The 25,717-nt window shown below is 40.8% G+C and overlaps 1 protein-coding gene across 1 annotated transcript in view; it reads left to right on the plus strand.

The window, feature by feature from the left end:
- Positions 1 to 25,717, plus strand: part of HSD17B4 (hydroxysteroid 17-beta dehydrogenase 4) — a 388,773-nt gene that overhangs the window by 144,084 nt on the left and 218,972 nt on the right. Inside the window, exons 8-9 of the mRNA XM_089673464.1 lie at positions 9,848 to 10,035; positions 21,779 to 21,870. Coding sequence (XP_089529590.1) covers positions 9,848 to 10,035; positions 21,779 to 21,870 — 280 coding nt within the window. The remainder of the gene's footprint in view (positions 1 to 9,847; positions 10,036 to 21,778; positions 21,871 to 25,717) is intronic.

Consider the following 25,717-nt stretch of genomic DNA (forward strand, 5'->3'; position numbering starts at 1 on the left):
CTCGTTTCCTTTGTTAGGTCTGCAGGTTCTGACCGTCCTCTCAAGGATTACATATATTGAACATTGTGTGGCCGTGTAATGTCTGGGGCCTCATTTGAGTCCCATTTCAGCTAATAAGTTGACAACCACTGTCCTAATCCCAGTTTCACTATGGTTTCTCCCACTGACTTGTATGTAGTAACTACAGGACATAGTAGGGACATAGGGGTCAGAAGAAGGAGCCCCAGCGCCCAGTGGGGACACACTGTGAAATACCTGGAAGTGTTGGATAGTGGCGGTTCCCAGAGAGCTGCAAGAGAGCGATGTTTCAACACACTGCCTGCCATAGAGCTACATACTCTTTTTCTTCTTTTACAGTAGGCTGATTTTGTAAATTCCCCCACCTGCCAGCTGGGTCACCCAACAGTATGGGGATGTGGGCTAAATATGGTGAGAAATAAACCTTCCACTAAGGCTGGCTATACACAGATTATTTTCGATCAGCCTGCAGATTCCTCCATGCATGCAATCCAGTGTGGATAAACAAGCCCCCACCACCAACACTTGGGTATTGTATTCTAACATGCAGCAGCTTTCAGAATACCCAAACGGGCTACCTCTGAGTTGTTGCAGTTACTGTTTGGCTAACATTTTTCTGTCTGGCTTTTTGTTGATTTTCAGTGACGGGTGTTTCTGCTGGTTCGTCAGAAACCAGCTGAAATTCAGACAAGATATGGCCAGTTTAAGAATGTTATGAAGCTAACTATAAATTGTAACCTTAACCATAAAACGTAATCCTTAAAGTGACCCTATCGCCATAGTAAATATTTTGAGCCAAGGTATAACTTGTAAAAGAACTGTGTAATTTCTTTACCTTTCTTGCTGACTGTATCTTTGAATGCTATTTGGATTTGAGAAATCTTATGAAGAAGTCCAAAAGGAAACTGACACTTCCGGTTGTCTGTTTCCTGGGTCCTAAGCAGCTTTTGCTGTTTCCTCTCTTAAACCCAGTTAATTCTTAGCCTATGTGGCCATGTACATTGGGCGTTTAGATCTGTATATTGAGAGCAGCGTTTAGAGGCATAAAAAAAATCCCCATAGCTGCATTTGGAGAAGAGCTCATGAGTGTAATTTTACGTGTGAACGCGCATAAACGCCCCTAAATGTGTATAAACGTACGTTTATACGCATAGATTTATTCTAGTGGCTAGAAAATAGAATACATATTATGAATACATAATATTCCAGCTAATAGAATGAGTTTGTGCTCAAATGTTTTTAACCTCTTGCCGCCCTGCCACTGTATATATACGTGTGCAGGGCGGCACTGGGGCGCAAAACCACGTTTTAAAACGGGTTCCGCGCTCCCGATGTTTTCCCTGGCAGGGGGCGCGCGCTCCCGCCGACCCGCGGGTGACACCATTTCATTCCAGAGGGATCAATCATTAGATTTCAGCCAGTGATGTCTGGCTGAAATCAGATGATCGGTCCCTGTCCTATCCTGTTCTGTGTTGACATTTACACAGGACAGGATATGATGTCGTTCTTCTCTGCCTGGACACATTCCGTTCCAGACAGAGAAGAAGACGGCATACTAACAGTGAGTAAAACAGCACATACCACAGTTAGAACACACCTAGGACACATTTAACCCCTTAATCCCCCCCCCCCCAGTTAACCCATTCACTGCCCTGTCACCAGTGTCACTGATCAGTGAACCGATTTTTACTGATCACTGTATCAGTGTCGCTGGCGACTTCCGATAGTGTTAGCGCCCCTCCCAGATAGCGCCAGATTGCCCGCCAGTACACCAGTAATCCCGTTTAACCCCTTGATCGCCCCCCCCCCCCGTTAACCCCTTCACTGCCCTGTCACCAGTGTCACTGATCAGTGAATCGATTTTTACTGATCACTGTATCAGTGTCGCTGGCGACTTCCGATAATGTTAGCACCCCTCCCAGATAGCGCCAGATTGCCCGCCAGTACACCAGTAATCCCATTTAACCCCTTAATCTCTCGCCCCCCCCCCCCCCAGTTAACCCCTTCACTGCCCTGTCACCAGTGTCACTGATCAGTGAACCGATTTTTACTGATCACTGTATCAGTGTCACTGGCGACTTCCGATAGTGTTAGCGCCCCTCCCAGATAGCGCCAGATTTCCCGCTAATACACCAGTAATCCCGTCTAACCCCTTGATCGCCCCCCCCCCCGAGTTAACTCCTTCACTGCCCTGTCACCAGTGTCATTGATCAGTGAACAGATTTTTACTGATCACTGTATCAGTGTCGCTGGCGACTTCCAATAGCGCCAGTTTTCCTGCCAGTACACCAGTAATCCCATTTAACCCCTTGATCGCCCCCCCCCCCAGTTAACCCCTTCACTGCCCTGTCACCAGTGTCATTGATTACAGTGAACAGATTTTTACTGATCACTGTATTAGTGTCACTGGTGACTTCCGATAGTGTTAGCGCCCCTCCCATATAGCGCCAGTTTGCCCGCTAATGCACGGGATTTTTTTTTACCAGAAACATGTAGCAGAATACATTTTGGCTTAAATTTATGACTAACTTTGAGTTTACGATATATTTTTTATAGCTGAAAGTAGAAAATATTGTGTGTTTTCAAAATTTTTGTGTTTTTTTTTTTTTTGTTTATAGCGCAAAAAAAAAAAAAGCGCACAGGTTATAAAATACCACCAAAAGAAAGCTCTATTTGTGTGAAAAAAGGACGTAAATTTCGTTTGGGTACAGCATTGCATGACCGCGCAATTATCATTTGAATTAGTGCAGCGCCAAACAGCAAAAAAAGGCCTGCTCATTAAGGGGGGTAAATCCTCAGGAGCTCAAGTGGTTAAACACCATATGCCTGTGAACGTGCATAAACATGCATTATTGTGAGTCAAAAAACAAGATTACAGGCCAACTTTTGCCAACATATTAGATGCATTGCATTGTAATTAAAGATAAGTTCACTTTAAAACAAAGTGCACTTTTTGCCTTCTTCTCCTGACCTAAACTAACCTACCCTCCCTCTACATAAATGCATACTTACCTTGATCCAATGGCTGCTTTTCTACCATTTGTTTAAATCCCGGTGCCACAAGTTTTCACTGTCCTTATTGCATCTGTGCATTACAGCTTCATAGTCTTTTATATGGGACAGTCTCTGATCATCTTCGGCCACAGGACACATCCCTATAGAAATCTACTATTTACTTATGTTCAGTTACAGTCAAGACAATGAAGACTTGCACTGCTGGATGTAAACAATCAGCAGAACTGCAGCTATCTGATCGAGGTAAGTATGCATCTGCGAAGGGGGAGGGTGGTTTCTTGGACCAGGGGAAAAGAGGAAAAAAGGATATATATACTTTTGTTTTAAATTGTGCTTCTCACTTAAGCTTGTGAGAAATTATAAACAGAGCCCTAAAATGCATTGGATTGTCCTTTTTGTCTTTTGCGCTGAAAAAACCCTTCATGGTCTCTCAACTTTTGATCGTGCTCACCTGCTTTTTTCCTGTACCTCTTTAACTTCACCATAAGCACTACCTAGGGACTTCTTGGATAGATATGCTGAGAAGGTCTCATCTGAGAAGAGGTTATGCTCCCACTCCCCCAGGTACAGGTTCGCGTAGGACGGGGCGCAACAAGTCCCCATCGCCACCCCCTGCACCTGGAGGTAGTGGGAGCCATCAAAGGTAAATACATTCCTACTCGATATATTTAAGGAAGTGCAAGATAAAGACATTAAAAGGGAAAGCTGCCATCTCTTTCTGATTAAAATAGCGCCCCACTGCAGACACCCCTAATTCATGAGGGATGCTGCAGTATAGGGCTTCCACATCAATGAAGACTAACAAACAACAAGATGGAGCCACTACACCATCCAATTTCTGAAGTAAATCTGGGGTATCCTGTATGTAGGATGGAAGAGTGTGTACATAGGGACGCAAATAAGCATCCACCAGGCGACTACCCTTTTTCCGTCTTGGCCCTATTCCGGAAATGATGGGTCTACCAGGTAGCCTCTCAATATTTTTGTGTGTCTTAGGAAGGGCATAGAAGGACAGGATCCTCAAAAAAGGGATCAATAGCTCCTCATAAAGTTCCTTATCAATCGTAGTGTTGGTATATGCCTCCTTTAATATCTCATCGAACTCCCTATTGAAGGCAAGTACAATTTCCTCAGAAATTGGCATATACCATTCCCTATTTGATAGGATATCAAGGCACCTCTGTTTGTAACTGTTGTTGTCCATTCCAACAACAGTTCCTCCTTTGTCTGCCATTTTAATCCTAAAGGGTCTTATTCTGCTGAAGCCCCTCAAGTGCCTGAGTGAGTGTTAAATTGCAGTTATGAGTCTGAGCCATGTCAAGTTGTTCTTTTTCCCTAATTGAGTAAGAAATATTCAAATATTAGGATTAGTTTGTAAGGAGGGGAACTTAGAAGATTTTTTCTTAAGTTTACTAGTCCCATGCTCCTTTACAGAATGTGTAGAAGGGATCCCAGAGTGTGCCTCAGTGTGTTCACAAATAACTGGCACGGTCTGGGAATGAATATCTCCCGATAAAGGCGGACAACCCTCATTTTCACTTAAGAGATCCATAAGATCCTTTAGAGCTAGAATGTCCTCAACAGTATATCCTTTCCACTGTTCTCTTTCTTGCAATTCCCCGTTTCTTTCTCTTTCTGTCATCAGCAAAAAGATACTTGTATGTTGATCTGCGAGCAAACAAACTAAGATCCTTAACACACTCAAATTTATCTGTCCTAGCCGTAGGACAAAAGCTAAGACCAAGTTCCAGGACCTCCATTTCACTTTGAGATAGCTTGTGAGATGAAAGTAATTTGTCAGTTTCTAATTCTGCTTGACCACATATCTGTCTAGATTGTTGGGAAACTTCCTGACATTGTCCTGTTTTGGAGAACTTTCTAAAAAATCCTTGTTACCGTCCCTTTGGGACCGCCCCTGATTTAGAAAACTTCTCATATGGTGCATTCTTATTACCCTATGTATGTATCAATGCCATGTCTTGAACAACTTGTGTAGTTGGGGCCATAGCTCCCAAATAATTGTTATAGATATCCCTAATGGAACTGTCTCCATAAGCTCCCATATCACCTGTACCATAATCAGTTACAGTGTCCATGTGTGACCAGCTTCCTTGGTCTTCTTTTTACCACCATCATTGTGCCCATCACCAGTATTGTGTCGTTTGCGAGACCCACGGCCTCATCTTTTCATTTTTTTAAATGTATGTGGGAAACCTGAAGATACATTAGAAATGTCAGAATCGGTGCCCTCTATCACAGTCCCACTAGAAGTTGTTGATCCCCACCATTACTAGTATAAATAAATATCAATTCCAGTATATATATACCATCATTTGTACATGCTATAACTTTCACTCAAACTTATCAATATACACCTATTGGGATTTTTGTTTATCAAAGACATGTAGCAGAATACATTTTGGCCTAAATTTATGAAAACATTTTTTTTACTGGATATGATTAATAGCAGAAAGTTAAAAAAATTTTTTTTTTTTTTTTTTTTTTTTAAAATGTTCGGTAATGTTTTGTTTATATAATAAAAAATAAAAAAACCCAGTGCTGATCAAATGCCACCAAAAGAAAGCTCTATTTGTGGGGGAAAAAAGTTTATATTTTATATTTTTATTTGGGTACAGTGTTGCATAACCATGCAGTTACCAATTAAAGTAGCAAAAAATGCCCTGGTCGAAAAAGTGGATAATTTCTTTTGGAGCAAAGTATATCTAAGCCAATACTTTTTTTTTTTTTTTTTTTTCTTCTTTTAAGCCCGACAGTTTCTTTTTTAGATACATTTAGAGGAAACCTTTTGGACATTCCTAAATATTTAGAAGTTAGAAGTTCTGCATATTAGCAGACTCTACAAGGTATCTTCTCTTACCCTAGGTTCACACCTAAATGTTTTCTGCAGCATTTTACAGAAACGCAGTACAGTCCATTTAACATGATTTCCTATGGGACATGTTCACACCTGTGCATTTTTCACCCTGCTAGTTTTTTGGAAAGGGTCGGGGACTTTTTTGAACGCAAAAAGTTGCATTTTTGTTTTTATAGACTTCAATAGAAATGCTGCAGAAAAGCATGTATTGCATTTTTGCTGTGTTTTTTGAAGCGTTTTGCATTTTAAATCTGCCTAGCAACAAGAAAAAAAAGTAAAAACAAAACACATCAAAAACGCAAAGCACAACACAAAACTCTATGTGCAAACAGCTCAAATGCAACCTGCATAGGTTTGAACCTAGTCTTACTGTTTATTGGCCAGAAGAAGGTAATAACTTTGTGACCTGAGTTCAAGGCTATATCTGGCCTGATATTAACCCCCTCCTAACTCTTAACCCTCAAATGCTTCTTGCACATTTTTTATTCTTTACTTTGTTAAGCAACCTAACCTCCGCTTTTTGAACTGGTCCCTGACGGTTTTCTCACACTAGTGTTGCCCCTTTTTTGACTCGGTCCAGTTAACTACCATTGCTCTTTTAAGTGAGTCTGCACTTTTTGACCACAGTGGTATTGTCATTGTTTTCTTTATCTTGCTAACAGACTTTTACAATTTTAAAATGGTTGATGGATTCATGTTAAGTGTCTAAACTGGAATGTCAGTGGCGTATCCGGTATCTCCTGCTCTCTTGTAGATTAACCGAAGAGTCTTGAAACCCGGGTTGCTTTAGTATACAGCTGTCCACTTTTTCTAGGGAAGGTAGTGCCTGCCTCTGGCTCCTCTTGAACCTTATTGTTTGTAACAGTGATGGCTCAGGAGAGAGGAGCTGGAGGCCTTAAGGGGACCCGACCAAGTTTCGGCAAACTGTGGTCCTTTAGAAGAGAGCGGACGCTGTGTGTTGAGGCCTTCTGTCACATTCATCTTGGCAGTTAATAAACTTTATATAATGTTTTTTCTTGCTAAATTATAAGATTGTTTCCCAGTCTTTGTATGATTATAGGGCTGAATACCAAAATGTATGTAGAGGCATGTTCCATGCTGACTTGCATGGTCCACTGTATTCTTGATATGATGAGTTGTTGACTCATAGTATGAAAAAAAAAAACAATAAACCATTTACTCAGTCTTGTAGATGTTTTCATCTTGCTTCTTCTGCACAAGACTTTAATAACTTACAATAAAACACTGATGGCATGTCAACAGCTGTTATACCAACTGGGCTTTGAAAGAAGTACATCCACATCTTCCAACAGCTGCTCAGAGTTGGAGCTGGATTGAATCCAGCCGCTTTGAACTATTGCTGACCCTCCATACTGTTTCCCTAAAGCCCTGGATGGATTTCACATCAATTTAAGTATTTTCAAAATATGTTGATTTTGTTTGGTTTGTGGCACATTCTTGATTAGACAGTAAGTTCAATTATTTGTCACTTTTTTGTTTGGGATGTATTCTGATAATTTTAGTGACTTTTGTCTGTATTACTCATCAATCCAATATGTGTTTTGGATTTGTTTGTTAAAAAATGTATTTATTTTGCACTGTTAATATTTTAATTGTGTTGAAATAATGAATCTCAAAGTGTTACTAAACCCAGGACCCTGCATTCACTTTATATGGTCTCAAACTGTACATGGAACATGGAAATGCAATTATTTTAGTAAATATAAACTGCTACATACCTTTTCTCATCAGCAGTATATAGCAGTCTTGTGACTTCTATCAGTGTCCAGCTGAGCACTGGTTAAAGCTTGTAGAAGGAGTTTTCACTCTGTTCTGACTGTCCTATGAGGTTACATAACCCCTGCACCTCTGTATGGACATTGCTGATTGGCTTTGTGCTGTTTACATGCACTCTCTCAAAAAACAAAACAAAAAAGTCACTAACGCTACACACTAAACTGAGCATGTATGCTGTGACTCCTAGAGCACCGTACTATCAGCAGATGGACTGGGGACAGTAGAATAAGGGGAGGATCAGAGAAGGCAGGGTCAAACATCCTTTTTACACAATGCGGAGGATTAACCCCTTAAGTTCCACAGTGAGTATAACAAGCATGCTTTACTGCATATACAGACTGATTTTACTGTTGTGGGTTTAGTAACGCTTTAAGCATTTCATCATATGAACAAGGAATAATAGAACAGAAGGTAGCATGTTTTCTTTATACTTAACTTCAAATGGTTTGGTACCTACAAGGGTAGGGTGGTTATTTGGTACAGGTATTTAAATAGCGCTGAGAATTTCTGGAGTGCTTTACTTATTGTAAATTCACATTTAGTCCCAGCCCTTAAGGCGCTTACAATACAAGGTCCCTGTATCACTAGCATACATACACATACTAGGGCCAATTAGGACAGTAGCCAATTAACCTACCAGCATGTGTTTGGAATGTTTGAGGAAACCTAAATAATCAGAGGAAACTCCAACAATCATGAACATTCTAACTCAATGTAGGTAGTGTCCTGGTCGGGAGGACTGCAGTGCTGTAGGGTAGGTGGGCTAACCGCAAAGTTGGCAGGTTTTGTCAGAGCTTAAGTTTTTCATGTTTCTTAGAGCTTGGTGATGTGTTGTCCCTGCTTTAATTTTTGCTGCAACTAAGGCTGTTACAAGACTGGCTTCTTCTTGCTGCTGCTTACTCAGTTTTTTAATTTACAAGATAAAGTTGTTAGATCAGTTTTGTACTGTCGTTCACTATATGGCAATGTTCAAAAATCCTTGCTCTTGGATTTCTGGTACTGGAGCAAAAGAGTTATAAAGAGCTAGTCGCCAACCAGTCAAAAGTAAGTGTTAATGTATGTCTTTTATAAAGCATGGTAAACGTATTATTGTAAAGATAATGGCTAATAATGCCATAGTTTTGAATATTTTATTAAACATATTGATGAGTGGAGTCTCGAGGGAATATAGTTCCAGAGTGTTGGGAATAGCTATGCACAATAATTCAGGTGGATTCAAATGATGTCCAAGCCTTTCCGGTCTAATGCGAGCAGCTAGCAATTTGGGATATATGGCTTTAGTAGATCCTTCATAAAAGGTTATTTCGTGCATGTGGTTATCTCAGGCATTGGCAATAATAAAAAGAGACAATTATTCCCCCACCACCACCAAAAAAACAAAAACATAATAAACTTCAAGCAGCACTCACTAATGACATTCCTCTTGAGCCCTCATCCTTTTCTGCTTCTACAAGCAAATGCACTTAACAGAATGTGTAGGCCTAACATAAATATGTATGGTCAGTTGTTACGCAGACTCCTCTTGATTTCCATATGTAATGCCATGTGAACAGATGATATTTGTGTAAGGAGTTTAGTTTTGTATTCTAATTGTCTCCTATTTGGTTATTATACTGGCGTGTTGGTGGTTGGAGTATGCAAACAAGAAAAGTTTCTCCGTGTGCAGTTTGCAAGCCCTGACCAAGCACAGGGCTGGATGAAACGAGTAGGCTAGTGCTAACTTGCATGGGGTTTAAAGCTTCATAAACGTTTTATTTCTCTGATGCTCTGCCTTTCAGTGTTATTGGTGCTACACCACAGTCTTCTGAAATCCACATGCAGTGAAAATGACAGTCACACTCCAAAATGAAGGAATATTTTTGTGCGTCCACTTAGGCTAGTTTCCAGGTCGGTGGAAATTCAGGGTCATAATTGAGGCTGGAAATTCACCCTGTTAATGTGCCCAGTCCTTTCATGTGCCTATTTAAATATGTATTGTAAAATTTTAAAAATAGGGTAGAAACACAGTTTGTGCATGCTCTTTTTTCTTGCATAGAAGTGCTCCTATAATATGCTTCCCTAAAGCTCACCAAAAGAATACCTGCTCTACAAAAAATAAACACATTTGTTTTTTAACTGAATTTTATGTTTTTACATTTTCAGGATAATCATGACCTCATCAGCAGCTGGAGTTTATGGAAATTTTGGCCAAGCTAACTACTCTGCTGCTAAACTTGGGTTGGTGGGTCTTTCCAACACCCTTGCTCTTGAGGGGGTGAAGTACAATGTCCATTGTAATGCAATTGCACCCACTGCCGGTTCCAGACTCACTCAGACTGTCATGCCACAAGGTAATCGTGTCAAATCATGTAGAAATCACTTGCCTTTTTATTGACATTCGCTAACATTTTCTGTAGCTATTCAAGTACAGTTATTATCTAAATGTCATGCTTTTGTATGAAACATTGCATACGATAAGTCCAAAATTCTGTATTTCGTTTGGGAGTGCCGATGTTACAATGCGTATTAATGTTTTGTTAAATACACAGTGACACTTCACCATTACATGTTTTACAGCCTTCTGCTGTAGGTCTGAAAAATCCATAGCCCAATTGTCTACACTGGATAAATGTGTTTTATTTTAGTGAGTAATGGAGACTTGTGTTGCATTATTCTAACTGCAGCACTAGTTTAATTCCTTAATGCTTAGTAAAAAGGTTACATTTGCATAGTAGACTGACCAGTGCAAACTTCTACTCCTTTTTTGTTCTGCTGATCTCAGCGGGTAAAATGTTTACGGTGGTTGTATGTGCTGTTCAGACATTTTCCACACTGCCTTTCATCATAGGATTTATACAGTAATTTAGGGAGGGTTTCCACACTGTTAAACCATAAAGACAAGCACTTTAATGACCATTATTATTATACAGGATTTATATAGCGCCAACAGTTTGCTCAGCGCTTTACAATATAACGGGAGACAATACAGCAACAATACAGTTCAACACAAGAGGGTTAGGAGGGCCCTGCTCCTTGGAGCTTACAATCTAAGAGGGAGGGACTAGTGGTACAAAAGGTATTAACTGTGGGGGATGGACTGGTAGGAGGAGTAGAAGAGTCCATTATTAGCTGAGGGCAAGATGGGCTTCCCTGAAGAGAGAGGTTTTCAGAGATTTCCTAAAAGTGAGCAGAGTAGGCGATAGTTTGATAAATTGGGGTAGAGAGTTCCAGAGGATGGGAGAAGCTCTGGAGGCCAGCATGGGAGGAGGAGACAAGGGAGCTAGAGAGCAGGAGGTCATACGAGGAGCAGAGAGTACGGTTTGAGTGATATTTGGAGATAAGATTGGTGATGTAATTTGAGGCAGAGTTATAAATGGCTTTATAGGTTATTGTTAATGTTTTGAATTTTATCTGTTGGGCAATGGGAAGCCAGTGGAGGGATTGGCAGAGAGGGATGGCAGATACAGAATGGTTAGTAAGGTGGATGAGTCTGGCAGCAGCATTCATGATGGATTGAAGAGGGGATAGCCTGCAATGAGGTAGGCCAATGAGGAGGGAGTTGCAATAATCATGGTGAGAGTTAAGGAGGGAGTAAATAAGTGGCTTAGTAGTTTCTGAGGTTAAGAACGGGCGTATCTTGGAGATGTTGCGGAGGTGAAGTCTACAAGATTTGGACAGCGATTGGATTTGGGACTGGAAGGGCAGATGGGAGTCCAGGATTACACCTAGCACCCTGGTATGAGGGGATGAACTGATAGTTGTGTTATTGATCTTGATAGAGAAGTCTGGAGAGGGGGCAAGGGCTGGAGGGAATATTAAGAGCTCAATTTTGATAAGATTGAGTTTGAGGAAGTGGAGTAACATCCATGCCGATCGCTTAGTAGGTTAGTAATGGAAGAGGAGATTGAAGGGGTGAGGAGTAGAAAGATAGATTTGTGTGTCATCAGCATAGCGATGGTACTTAAAGCCATGCAAGTTTATCAAGTGACCAAGGGAGGAGGTGTAGATGGAGAAGAGTAGAGGTCCAAGGACAGAACCTAAAGGGACCCCTACAGAAAGAGGGAATGGAGAGGAGGAGCCAGAGTTATAGGTAATGCTCAGGGAGCTCTGCGATAGATAGGAGGAGAACCAGGAGAGAGCAGAGTCTCGGAGGCCAAGAGAGTGGATTTTTATGAGGAGGAGGAGGGGATGGTCAACAGTATCAAAAGCCGCGGAGAGGTCAAGTAGTAAGAGAGTACGGAGTAGTGGCCATTGGTTTTAGCAGTTAGTAGATCATTAGTGAGTTTTAGTAGGGCAGTTTCAGTGGAGTGTAGTGAGCGAAAGCCAGACTGTAAAGGGTCAAGAAGGTTATTGTCAGTGAGGTAGGAGCTCAGGCGATTGTAGACTAAGCGTTCTAAGAGTTTAGAGGTAAACGGGAGCAGGGAGATGGGTCTTAAGTTGTTCAGGTTGGTGGGGTCTAGGGAGGGCTTTTTAAGTATGTGAATGATGTGCGCATGCTTTAGAGGGGAGAAGAAGGCACCGTTGGAGAGGGAGAGATTGACGATGTGTGTGAGGTAGCATAGGATGGAAGAAGAGGCTGACCATAGTAGTTGTGAGGGGGACAGGATCTAGGGGGCAGGTAGTGAGATGGGCTTCTGAGAAAACCTTAGTGACCTCTTCGGTAGTAGCAAGGTCAAAAGAGGAAAGTGTTGAGGGAGGTTTAGTATAAGGTATGCTAAGTGGGATGGATGTCTGTGCAGTGGAGATGCCCCTACGAATTGCATCAATCTTGTTTTTGAAATGATTTGCAATCTCGTAAGCAGTGAGTGAGGTACTGGGTGGAGGTGGAGAAAGTAGAGAGTTAAAAGCGGAGAAGAGATGATGAGGACTGGATGACAAGCTATTGATGAGAGTGACAAAGTAGGCTTGTTTGGCAGCATGGAGGGAGGAATTGTATGTTAAAGCAGATTTATATAGGGTGAAAGCTTGGTAAGATTTGGTTTTACTCCACAATCGCTCCAGCGCATGACTGTCGTTTAAGATTTCTGGTGTTATCAGTCTGCCAAGGTTGTAATAGTCGGGACCTGATGCTTCGTGTTGTTAGAGGAGCAAGTGAGTCTAATGTAAATGAAATCAAACTGTTGTAGACAGCAGTGGCCAGGGCAGGACAGGGGAGAGATTCTGTCATAAAGGCGGTCAGTTGCAGAGTGGAAAAGAGCAGGGTTCAGGTTGTGAAGGTTCATCAAGACCATAAAGTCATGATAATAGAATGGGAAATTCTTTCTTTGTGTTTCCTTTGTACCCTAGTGAAGTACTAATCCTTATCACCCTTAATGGTCTATAAACTTAAAGTGGTTCTTCAACCTGCAAAACTTCCCCTCCTACAGTCCTCTACATGTATATCAAGTTCCCCCTCCCCCCACACCTTTTTTAATTTTAAATAAAATGTTCGGCCTGTCCACATTATTCGCCTAGTCAAAGGATGTTTACTGTGCTCCCTTTGCCTCATGGGATATGCTTATCACCTATCTCAGGGGGCTTAGCTGTAATTCAGGTAAGGAGGAGGGGATGGGCCTATCAGTGCATCATCGGGAGGTGTGTCAGCTGAACCTAAAACAGCCGGTAGCCTATTGATTATGTGAAAGTCAAACATGGTGGTACAAGACTGAGAACTGCCAAAAGAGAAGAGCTTCTCAGATGGACAGTGCCGGTTCTGCTGAGTGGCTGTGTATCTGGAATATACTAAACACCACTAGGTAAGCAGGGCTTCTTAAAAAATAGTAATAGCTTGATGCCCACACTTAAGATGCTGGTGACAGAGGAGGGCCAGCAAACCCTGCAGCGGTGAACATACCGCTGGATTGAGGGGAGGTGAGTGGCTTTTTTTTTAAAAGTCAGCAGCTACAGTTTTTGTAGCTGCTGACTTTATTTTTTTCACTGTAGACTGGAGCTCTACTTTAAGCAGCAATTTTTAATTTTTTTTAAGTTATTCTATGTGATTGGGATTATGTAACCATTCTAAAGCAGATTTTGTCCCAGTATGTCTGGAAAAGTGAAAATACTCTCTAAACCTATTACCCATGCAGGGGACCACTAAAAGAAGAATTTAAAAAAATGTGTAAAATACAGTTGTACAAATGTGAAAGTCACATCAAACCTTTCTGTAAACTGTAAGTTATTGTATCAAATTACCTCCTAGCTTTCCTTGAAAATCTTTCTATTAACTATTTGCATCATAATGGCAGAGCAGTCTACTGAAGGGAAATGGGTCAGTAGAGTGAAAATACTTGATGAAAAATATCTACACAGACATGGAAAGAGCCTGGAATGTGTCTGGTCAAGTTTTGAATGTTTTTCTGAAGATAAGAGTTTGTGACCTAGATAATAGGAGCAGGAGGCACCAGCTTGGCTCTAAATATTTAAACAAACACCTCTACAGATGAGCTCCAGCGAAGGCAAACTAAATCTTTAAGCAGTGCAGGATGAGTAAAAGTAGATTTGGAGCTCATGTTGCTTATTTCAGCCTCTGCCTGACAAGAATAGATATGTGCCTGCTTTGCTGGGATTTTTATTCTGGGAGGCAGGAAGCTATTCAATTTCTGGTATGAAAATTCATTTAAGTCTCCAAATTTAGTGTTTAATACACAGATGGGAAGCCATACTCAATGGTTTTTTGGGAGTAGTTATGCAATTTTTTCAGTCTAGAATATTCTAAACCCATTGGATCCAGAACCTGTGACATATTCTTAGTCTTTGCAAATAATGTGTGTGGCATAAGGAATATTACAAGGAAATGGTTAATTTGAACTGATAACGTTTTGTTTTCAAGTGGCTGAATACCAAATTGAAATACATGTTATTGTCAACGTTCTGCCTAGGAGGAGACCACCAAAGATTCTAGGCATTGTCTTGTTAGCCAGAAAAATATCCTCACTGTACCTCTCTGAAACTAGTTTCACTAGATTACAAAGGATCTGATTGCAGGGCCCTGTCTACTACTGTCTTACTGTCCATTGACAGTGCATCAATGGCTAGTAAGGGTTCTCTTCCAAGTTTGAGAGAGAATTGAAGTTCATAAGATCAGTGTAGACCATCATCAATACTCAGGTGTACCGTGCCATTCAAATGATTCTGCTCAGCTGGCATAATTTGTGCCAAGAACATATTCCATACACCCATTACAATACAACCTCCACCAGCCCTAACCACTGACAAAGCACCAAACAACTTTTTCCAGTTTTCTGTTGTTCAGTTTTGGTGACAATGTGCCTACTGCACTTCTTTTTCAGTTTTTTTTTTTATTTGACAGGCTATTTAATTGATTAGACATCTATAGGTTACTGTTTTCTTAGGCATGTATGCACCTGGTTGCAAATGTGTGCTAATTAAACTCCTGTTTTTAACGCATATTGTTAGATAGGTTAATTCGGTTTGTTTGCAGGCTGGTTGGCAAGCTGAGCTGGGAATTTTTCTCTTTTGTTGTTTGACATGTTGACAGGCAGTCCAACCCCTCCACGATGGATCCTCAATACGTGCCTTTGCAGGAAGGTTTTCGGTGTTTCCCAGCACAGTCTCAAGAGCATGGAGGAGATTACCGGAGACGGGCAGTTACTGTAGGAGAGCTGGACAGGGCTGTAGAATGTCCTTAACCCATCAGCAGGACCAGTATCTTCTCCAGTATCTTTGTGCAAGGAGGAACATGAAGAGCACTGCCAGAGGCTTACAAAATGACCTCCAGCAGGCCACTAGTGTGAATGTCTCTGACTAAACAATTAGAAACAGACTTCATGAGGTCGGCCTGAGGGCCCAATATCCTCTAGTGGGCCCTGTGCTCACTGCCCAGCACCATAAAGCTTGATTGGCATTTGCCATTGAACACCAGAATTGGCAGGTCCGCCACTGGAGCCCTGTGCTTTTCACATTTGAGAGCAGGAACACATGTGACAGACTTGGAAGGGTCTGGAGAAGTCATTATACAACACTATGCTGCCTGTAACATTGTTCAGCATGACCATTTTGGTGGTGGGTCAGTGATGGTCTGGGGAGGCATATCCATGGGGGTACACACAGACCTCTACAGGCTAGACATTGGCACCCTGACTGCCATTAGGTATTGAGATAAAATCCTTGGACTCATTGTCAGACCCTATGCTGGTGCAGTGGGTTGCGGGTTCCTCTTGGTGCACGACAATGCCCGGCCTCATGTGGCGAGAGTATGCAGGTAGTTCCTGGAGGATGAAGGAATTGATACCATTGAATGGCCCTCCTTGTTTGCCTGAACTAAATCCAATAGAACACCACTGTGATATCATGTTTCAGTCCATCTGACACCGCCAGGTTGCACCTCAGACTGTCCAGAAACTCAGTGATGCCTTGGTCCAGATCTGGGAGAATACCCCAGGACACCATCCGTTGTCTCATTAGGAGCATGCCAATAATGTTGTCAGGCATACATACCAGCATGTGGGGGCCATACAAACTACTGAGTACTATTTGGAGTTGCTGCAATGAAATTTCAGCAAAATGGACTAGCTTGCTGCATCATTTTTTCACTTTGATTTTTGGGGTGTCTTTGAATTCAGTCCTCTGTAGGCTGATAATTTTGTTTTCCATCAAACGATGGAGCATCCTTGTGTTCCTAACACGTTACCCAGCCCATATCAGTATAGATATTCAGCATGATATTTTTCCCCATTGACATCTGATTTTCAAAGTGTTCCTTTAATTTTTTTGAGCAGTGTATATGAACTAGTCCATACATGTGCAGTAAAGGATAAGGATGGCGGGAACACAGTTTCCAGGTCCAGTACCTGTACCAAAAATACCCAAGAATTTTCCAGTGAAAGTTGCAGAATGTGATGAAGACCTGAGGTGAGAAGAGACTGCATACCAGTGTAAAACATTATTGGCTTCAAAATACTGTTTCTACATATGCCATATCCTAGGTCCAATTAAGACATTTTTGTAGCAAGTGCCTCATAAAGCATTCCTTTTGTCACTCCAGAGTCCTCCTGGTCCAAGTCTCCAACCATATTTTGTGGATTGAGCAACATAAATTGCTTAATTTCATCTGGCGTCTACACAGACCTAGACTCTTCATCTCTGTTTTGTATCGCCTCAGGCTGGCAGGTGGTTTAGCAGTACCCAACCTTAAATTATACTATACTGTGGTGAAAATGGCCCCCCTCATCTCTCTTCATGTCGTTGCTGAAATGCCCCTATGGGCTCATTTGGTAATAACTGAATGCTCCCCCTTCCCCTTCCCAAAACTCTTCAACTCTTTGCTTTTGCACTCCATGCACCAATGGGACTCTGTCAAATATAGTGGTAACCTACTCTCCTACGCTGCCCTTCTCACCAATTTGTGACAAAGGACTGGCCAATCTCACACTGTGCTCATCACATATGTTCAATGCCACTCTCAGCTGCACCCTGCACAAAGATTTTCTAGATTGCGTAACCACAATCTAGGTGCCTGCAGCCTGAGAGCAATTGTCACTGGGTTACATTAATTAAACAATCCTTTAAACACCACCAACGCCTTTTTACTGAGATGGAAGAAACTCAGTATTCGCAATAGCAACTATGCTTTTAGAATAAAAGTCTGCAACACTCACAGACAAGTATATTCAAAGATTTATACTACAGTAGCATTTCTTCAAGAGACAGGGATTCTTTTAGTTTGCATTAAAAGTTTTAGAGATAATTTCAGCTCTTTTCCAAATATGGTTTAATGATGAAAAAGGTCAAAATGGTGCAAATAGAATATTTACAGAAAAAAGGGTGTTACAGGGAAACAGAGACAATAAAGCAACAGAGAAATAAAAAGTAGTTGAAAATGAAGAATGCTTTCAAATCCCTTGGTTTTTGCAGAGTCCAATTGATGAAGCAAAAACAATGCAGTGGCTCTCTCAAGTCTGGTTAAGTGTTCCATGTTTGATGAAATGCTGTCAACATTTCAAGCAGTCTTTTTCTCTGTTATCAAGGGGGTGTTGCAAGACACCATCTTACCAATTAAGCTGCTGAGGAGTGGCTATGGAGGTGTCACCATCTTTGACTGTGTTGTGGCCCTCCCTTACACACAGTTTTATACTAATACCTTCCACTATGTGCAGGGTACATTCTGGAAACTGGTAGATTATTGTTTAGCATTACATTTCATGTTCAGGGGTACCAAATATCCCTGTAACCTAGAAGCTCTCGAACTGTGATCTAACCTTCTGGTTACTATACCTTAGCCATGTATGATCTTGATGTGGTCGGTATGATGTTCCCCATTCAAATATATACTTATTATTGGTGTGTCTTGGTCCTCTCTGATTTTATGAATTGTGTGTAGTTTTGAAATGTTGAGTTGGGCAGACAAGAGGTCTCTAAAAGATCACTGCAAGCCTAACTGCTTTACAATCCCCATTTTATGGCACCCTATGTGTTTCTAGTGCTTTAATTGCCCTACAAATCATGGGTGACAAAACTGAATGATTATGTCATAGTTTTACAATAGGTCAGAGAGAAGTGGTAAACTGTAGATTTTTTTTTTTTTATAGTCAGTATATCCTGCCAGGACTTTAATTAGCTGTTTACAGTTTTGAGAAAAGCCTGGTATCTGCTGTCCCTAAGTTGAGGTAACAGGCTCTTTTGAAGTGTGTTAAAAGTTAAGGCTATGAATTCCATTGATTGCAGGAGGCGGAAGAGGGTAAGATCACTTGACTATGCCTCTTCTAATCACAAAAATGGCTGAGACCTAAAAAAAATAGATGTCACCTACAGTTTTCATGTGCCTAATGCGCACAACCATTACACCCCCCACTTTCCCGCTGCTTACGATAACCCTTCAGCTTTCTGCTTGTGGCATGGGAGAGGGGTCATATGCATCTACAAGTTTTTGTTTTTTTTATTTTTTTTGCTCTGGATGGTGTCAGATATTTTCACTACTTTCAGCAGCACTGGCAACTACCAGCCACTGATGATGCCTTTCGGTACACAATTTAACAAGCCATCACATCCTCAGCCTCCTCCAGTGCCATTTGGGACCTCCTGAATGCTTCACAGCCTTTAAAAACTGGTGCCACAAAGATCCAAACTTGGAAAGTCTGGTCTCTGACCCCTATTTCTCCCTCCTTGATTCAGTCAGCTCTCACAAACCTCCTTATGTTGAAAAATGCAAACAGGATCTTGCTACCCCTCCGGACCAAGACACTTGGAATAAAATTGAGCTTTCCACCTCCAGTGTTTTCCGTAACATTTTAGCAAAGCAAATGCTTTCAAGGTCCTCTCAGGTTGGTATATGACCCTCGGACCTCATCATGAAATTTGTCCCGCTGTCTCTCCTATGTGTTTTCGGGGTTGTAGAGAATACGGCACTCTTCTGCATATGTGATGGTCCTGCCCCAAAGTGATCCAATTCTGGATGAGTTTATATATGATGATCATGAATGTTTTGAATGTTCCACTGGCTCATAACCCTTGGGAGGCTCTATTACACTAACAATTACACTGTTCAACAAATTTTTATTTTTTGCCAGTTTTGGAAACAAAAGGATCCATTTCTTAATGAATTTCACATTCTGAGTTCAAATATAACAATGAAATTTGTCAATTGGCTCTAGTTTTTCTGTAAACGGAAAGTTTTCTACTATAGGCGTAATGACTACATAATGCACAATAATTATATAGATAGATGTCTTTCCACAAATATAAAGCAAGTGATATTGAATACATAACAAAGCCTAAATGGCATAATATATTGCATAGGATTACAAAGAAAAATTATAGCTAAGCTAAGTTGAATCATTTTAATACTTAGGATTCTCACTAGTTTTGTCTTCAGTTTGTGTCGGTTTTGCTTCTCTTGGCTTTTCTCTTGTATTCGAGGAAAGGGCTATCTCTTACAACTGCACGTGACTACACGCTTCAGGTTCTTCCTCACTTGACTCAACCACGAAGGATTCTGGTGCTTTAGGAATTGGTAGCCCCTCTCCATGAGGAACTGGACGTATTGCCGATGGAATATTTGGATAGTGCACAGATAACTTTTTCTTCTTATTTAGCCCTTTTACAATTGGAGGCACCATACAAAAGTAACAATTACTAACATGATCTGTTGGCTCTCTCCAAATCATTGGCACAGCGAAAGGCATAGATGCCTTTTTTCCATTCAACCATTGCTCCAGTGCCGTCCCACAAGAATTGCAGCATATATGTGGTGCCCAGCTCTTGTCCTGGTCTCCTATCTTGCAGCCAAAATACAAGTTGTAGGCTTTCTTAATCATTCCTGTTATCCTCCTTTTTTGTGAGATAAAAGTTATTTCACCGCAGATATAGCAGAAATTATCTGCTTTATTCACACAAGTTCGAGGCATTACTGAGTAGCCTATATAAGCATAAAACGAAATGTAAAGACGCTGTCGAACTACAATCAGCTACAGATACTGAAGCTTTTATGCAGTGAAGTGATGCAATTAAAGGCTAATATTGCATCATTTCAGTATACATGCAATTTTCTATTGGTCACCAGTATCAATTGCGCAACATGCAGCTGAAGTTGCATCATAATTTTGAATGGCTTACGTCATTAGATGGGTGAATATATCATGGAAACTAGAGCCAATCAACATTTTTTAGGGTCATTTTCGTTTTCAGCACCCCAAAATTATGTAAGATTAGCTAATTTTATGCCCAAAACTTTTTACCTGTTGAACAGTGTTATCAGAAGAAGCTGGTGGGTTATGTGTTTCTGGCACAGCCTGGAAACAACCATTCCTCAATTTTGCTGAGTTCCAGCAAAGGTTAATGGTGACCATTGTTCATGATAAACTCACTTCTATTCTTGAAGACTCCCATAATTATCATCTGACTAAACCCTGCTGTCAGTCTGAAGCCAGGCACAGCAGCCTTTTAGCCTTTGGACTGCTGTTCCATGTGAATACATTCCCCAAACCTTCCTTCTCTCTTCCCTTTTTCCTGTCTTTCTCTGTCTACCCCAGGCAAGCATTTCTCCTCTGTCCTACTTTACCCTTCTTGTTTTTGTTCACTATGCACTTGCTTCCTCTGCTTCTCCCTCCCTATTTTAGTGCCTTAGCTATAAACCGTTTGGCACCTCCATGCCCACTAACCCCCCCCCCCCCCAGTTCTGCCAATATGTCTAACAGGTACCAAGCAGCATCCTTCATTGGCAGCACCATCACCATATATTGTAATAGCTATTGAATCTTTTGTACGTTGCAATTTATGCTGCCCACTCTTTGCATATATTTTAGATTACTGTGCCATGGTACGTTTCCTGAATGGTAGCACCTCCGTACAGATAGTTGTTTTCTCTTTTTGAACTTCTTTATATACGGTGTTGAAAAATCTCAAACACCAGATAAATTCTTTGTGAAACAACACTTAACTTCAGGCAGATGATAAAAGGATTACCATTTAACCTAGTTATGCATTTGTTAAAATAATTAAATACAACTAGTATGAGTAGAAAAAAAAAATATTTCTGGTGACAAAGCAAATGTTTTCTTTGGCATGCTTCTGGACTATTACTATATGTTGTTGTCATTTTTGATTTATGCAAATCAACCATATTTAAGGATGAAGTCAACTTGGAAGGTTTTTCATTTCTGGTGCCAGAGAGTAATATTCGGGCTGGAAGACCAAATACATCATGCTTTCACTTGCACGAGTTTGAGATGCTTCCAAGCTCCTACGGACCACCTTCTGAGCTTTGTCTAGCTGCCTTTGCATTCCCATTGCTTTGCACTATAGAAGAGTAGTTCTGATGTAAGCACAAGACCTAAATTCAGAAAATAAACTATTGGGTAATTCATAGTACATCCTTACTGATGTCAAATTGTCTTATGCAGCTAATGGGCAAAACCAATGACAGTGTTTTAGAAACAATGCATTTCCGTATGACACTTTAAATAGACTTGGGTGCTCCCTGTCTGGTTGTAACAATCTTAACTTAGTTTTTCATAAAATCTGTTTCAGTACCACTTAAGCCTTGGGCGAGATTGTAAAACAATGGCACAAAACATTGACATGCTAGACAATTGCAGCCTAGTATGACATGAATGAGAACATATTTTTTGCACTCAGCATGCCTGTCTGGTTTAATTTTAGATCTTCTGGATGCTCTGAAGCCGGAGTATGTGGCTCCTCTGGTGTTGTGGCTCTGTCATGAAAGCTGTCAGGAAAATGGCAGTTTGTTCGAGGTGAGAATTTGTTCAGTTGTCAAGAGGCCAATTATTTTTTGTATTTCAGAAATTTAAGAAAAGCTATGCATTATTCTGTGTTTTGCTGTATTAATATGAACAATAATTGAGCAGACTTTGGTATGTATACTGGCAATATTATTACACAATAGAAAACTTGTGATATGTTTAGGGTGTGTGTGTCCGTGTCAGTGTCCGTAGGTTTCACCATTGAGTTGGCCCCCCCTTTTAAGCTATAACAGCTTCAGGTTTTCTGGGAAGGCTGTCCACAAGGTTTAGAAGTGTGTCTATAGGAATGTTTGACCATTCTTCCAGAAGCACATTTATGAGGTCAGGCACTGATGTCAGATGAGATGGGCTGGCTCACAGTATTCACTCTAATTCATCCCAAAGGTATTCTATCGGGTTGAGGTCAGGACTCTGTGCAGGCCAGTCATGTTCCTCCACCCCAAACTAGCTCATTCATGTCTTTATGGACCTTGGTTTGTGCACTGGTGTGCAGTCATGTTATGTTGGAACAGGAATGGGCCATCCCTAAACTGTTCCCACAAAAGTTGGGAGCATGAAATTGTCCAAAATGTCTTGGTATGCGGACGCCTTAAGAGTTCCCTTCACTGGAACTAAGGGGCCAAGGCCAACCTCTGAAAAACAACTCCACGCCAAAACCCACCTCCACTAAACTTTACACTTGGCACAATGCAGTCAAACAAGTTCCGTTGTCCTGACAGCCACCAAACCCATACACGTCCATTGGATTACCAAGACAGAGAAGCATGATTCATCACTCCAGAGAACACGTTTCCACTGCTGTAGAGTCCAGTGGCAGCATACTTTACTCCACTGCATCCAACGCTTTGTATTGCACTTGGTGATGTAAGGCTTGCATGCAGCTGCTCAGCCATGGAAACCCATTTCATGAAGCTCTCTATGCACTGTTGTGCTAATCTGAAAGCCACACAAAGTTTGGAGGTCTTTAGCTATTGACTCTGCAGACAGTTCTGCGCACTAAGCTCTTCAGCATGCGCTGACCCCGCTCTGTCATTTTACGTGGCCTATTACTTTGTGGCTGAGTTGCTGTTGTTCCCAGTTGCTTCCACTTTGTTATAATACCACTAACGGTTGACCATGAAATATTTAGTAGCAAGGACATTTTATGGATGGACTTACTGCACAGGTGGCAACCTATCACAGTACCATGCTTGAATTCAGTGAGCTCCTGAGAGTGACCCATTTTTTCACAAATGTTTGTAGCAGCTGTCTGCATGCCTAGGTGCTTGATTTTATACACCTGTTGCCATGGAGGTGATTGGAACACCTGAATACAATGATTTGGAGGGGTGTTTTAATATTTTTGCAATGTTTGTGTGTGTGTGTGTGTGTGTGTGTATGTGTACCGTGCAAAAGTTATAGGCAGTTGTATAAAAATGTTAAAATTAAAAATGCTTTCAGTAGTGGAACTGTTAATAATTTAATTTATTTTTAGCAATTTGAAAAATGGAATGTAAATGAACATAAGAGAAACCCAAAACAAATCAAAATTTCATGTGAACACCCTTTGCCTTCAAAACAGCATAAATTTTTCTAGGCACACTTGCACACAGTTTTTGAAAGAATTCGGCAGGTAGGTTTTTACAAACATTTTGGAGAACTAACCACAGATTTTTTGTGGATGTAGGCTGCCTAAAATCCTTCTGTATCTTAATGTAATCCCAGACAGACTTGATGATGTTGAGATCAGGGCTCTGAGAGGGCCAAACCATCACTTCCAGGACTCCTTGTTCTTCTTTACACTGAAGTTAGTTCTTGATGATAATAGCTGTGTGTTTGAGGTTGTTGTTCTGCTGCAGAATAAATTTGTGTCCAATCACATGCCTTCCTACTGGTATGACATGATGGATAAGTATCTGCCTGTATTTCTCAGCATTGAGGTCACCATAGATCCTGACCAAATCTCCAACTGCATTTGCAGAAATGCAGCCTCAAGCTTGCAAGGAACTCCACCATTATTTGCTGTTACCTACAGAAACTCATTATTATACCGCATTCCAGCCCTTCGGTGAATGACTGCCTCCTGCTACAGCCAAATACTTCAAATTTTGACTAATCAGTCCAAAGCACCTGCTGGCATTTTTCTGCACCCCAGTTCCTATTTTTTCATGTTTAGTTGAGTTGCTTAGCCTTGTTTCCACGTTGAAGGTATGTCTTTTGGTCAATAATGGTGTGAACCTCCTGCGCTCACAAGTGTTCAACTCTATATAAAAAGAAGAGAAGCTGCTAACATTAAATCATATACCAATGATTACCATAAATGTATAAAATACAAAATTAAGCTACTCACATAATAGATAAGTGCATATAAATATATATACCAAGTATATCCATTAGTGAAAAAAATATCAAATCAACTGTTAACCAAGTGATCTCATGCAGAAATCCAAACAATTGTATGTGAACACAAAAATACACTCAAACTGTGATGATGATTGAAAACAATTAGTGCTGATTAATCACAACCTTCAAACTTAATTATAATAACCTAAGACATGTGAAAGACATATGTCTTTCTATATAAATCCATTCAGTGTAAATCATATATAAAATCACGCGTGCATATAGTATAGTGAAACCATAATATAAAGACAATTTAAACAGTGCTCTTAAAGTCCAAAAAATGCTGATGGTAACATTTAGATGACACACACTCGTGCAGGTATTTGTGTGCAAGTGGATATAACAATCCGACCACTGTCTGGATAAGCCTCTCACCTCATCACTGCGACCCTTGCGGGTCAAAGCGCTTTAATGGATCCTTGTCACGGATCCTCCAAGCCTGCTGTCACTTCAAATGGTCACTCCTTCTTGCACTCAAATGCCTCAGAGGTCAGCACTCCACTAATGGCTCCTCTCCAGGTAAGATCAAATGTTGCACCAATCTCTCAAATGAGACATAAAATAGATCCTCCCATAGTGTAATAAGTTTATTTGTAAAGTAGGGACAATAACAAAGCTCAATAACTCACATAGCAGCAGTATCCAGTTCAAAACCCCATGCTTTTGGATGAGGGAACGAATGTATGGGTGGCGAACAGGGTGTACAGGTGTACCAAAATGGCCACTATGCCGGAAGTGTGTCACTACGTCAGGCCGACCCTTTGCGTCACAATATCATGTGACTTCCTCAGGGCTGAGGAACTTATAACATCCAAGTGAAAGATATAACACCAACACGTCAGAAACATTTTAAAAAAAAAAATTAAAAAAACGGAATCACTGAGTTAGAAAACGGATCGCCCCCTTGTCAGTATTTTGTTGAACCACCTTTTGCTTTAATTACAGCCTTTTAGTCTGTTTGGATATCTCTTTACTAACTTTGCACATCTAGATTTTGCAGACATACTCTAGTTTGGTTAAATTTGATGGTGACTGTTTTATGGTCTGTAGTCTTCAAGTCATTCCACAGATTTTCAATGGGGTTGAAGTCTGGGCTCTGACCAGGCCATGCAAGGGATGTTCACCTTTTTCTCCTTCAACCACAATGTGGTCATTTTTGCTGTGTGCTTTGGATCATTGTCATGTTGGAAGGTAAACCTTCCCACTTAATTGAGTTTACAAATCATTTTTTTTAGGAGAGGGGTGATGCTTTTTCCAACTCAGTGATTCTGTTCTTTGAATTTTTTTCTGACATGTTAGTGTTACATCTTTCACTTGGAGTTTATAAGTTAATACAGCTGGATAAAACAAACACTGCACCTACCTTAATTTCAAAATGATTATTTGAAAGGGGGTGATTCCTTTCTATTATAATTTAAATATAAACATATATATATTATCAGGATATACAAAAAGC

Source organism: Staurois parvus, unplaced genomic scaffold (genome assembly GCF_062004578.1).
Source record: "Staurois parvus isolate SC_StPar_1 unplaced genomic scaffold, SC_StPar_1.0 ptg000004l, whole genome shotgun sequence".
Taxonomy (NCBI): domain Eukaryota; kingdom Metazoa; phylum Chordata; class Amphibia; order Anura; family Ranidae; genus Staurois; species Staurois parvus.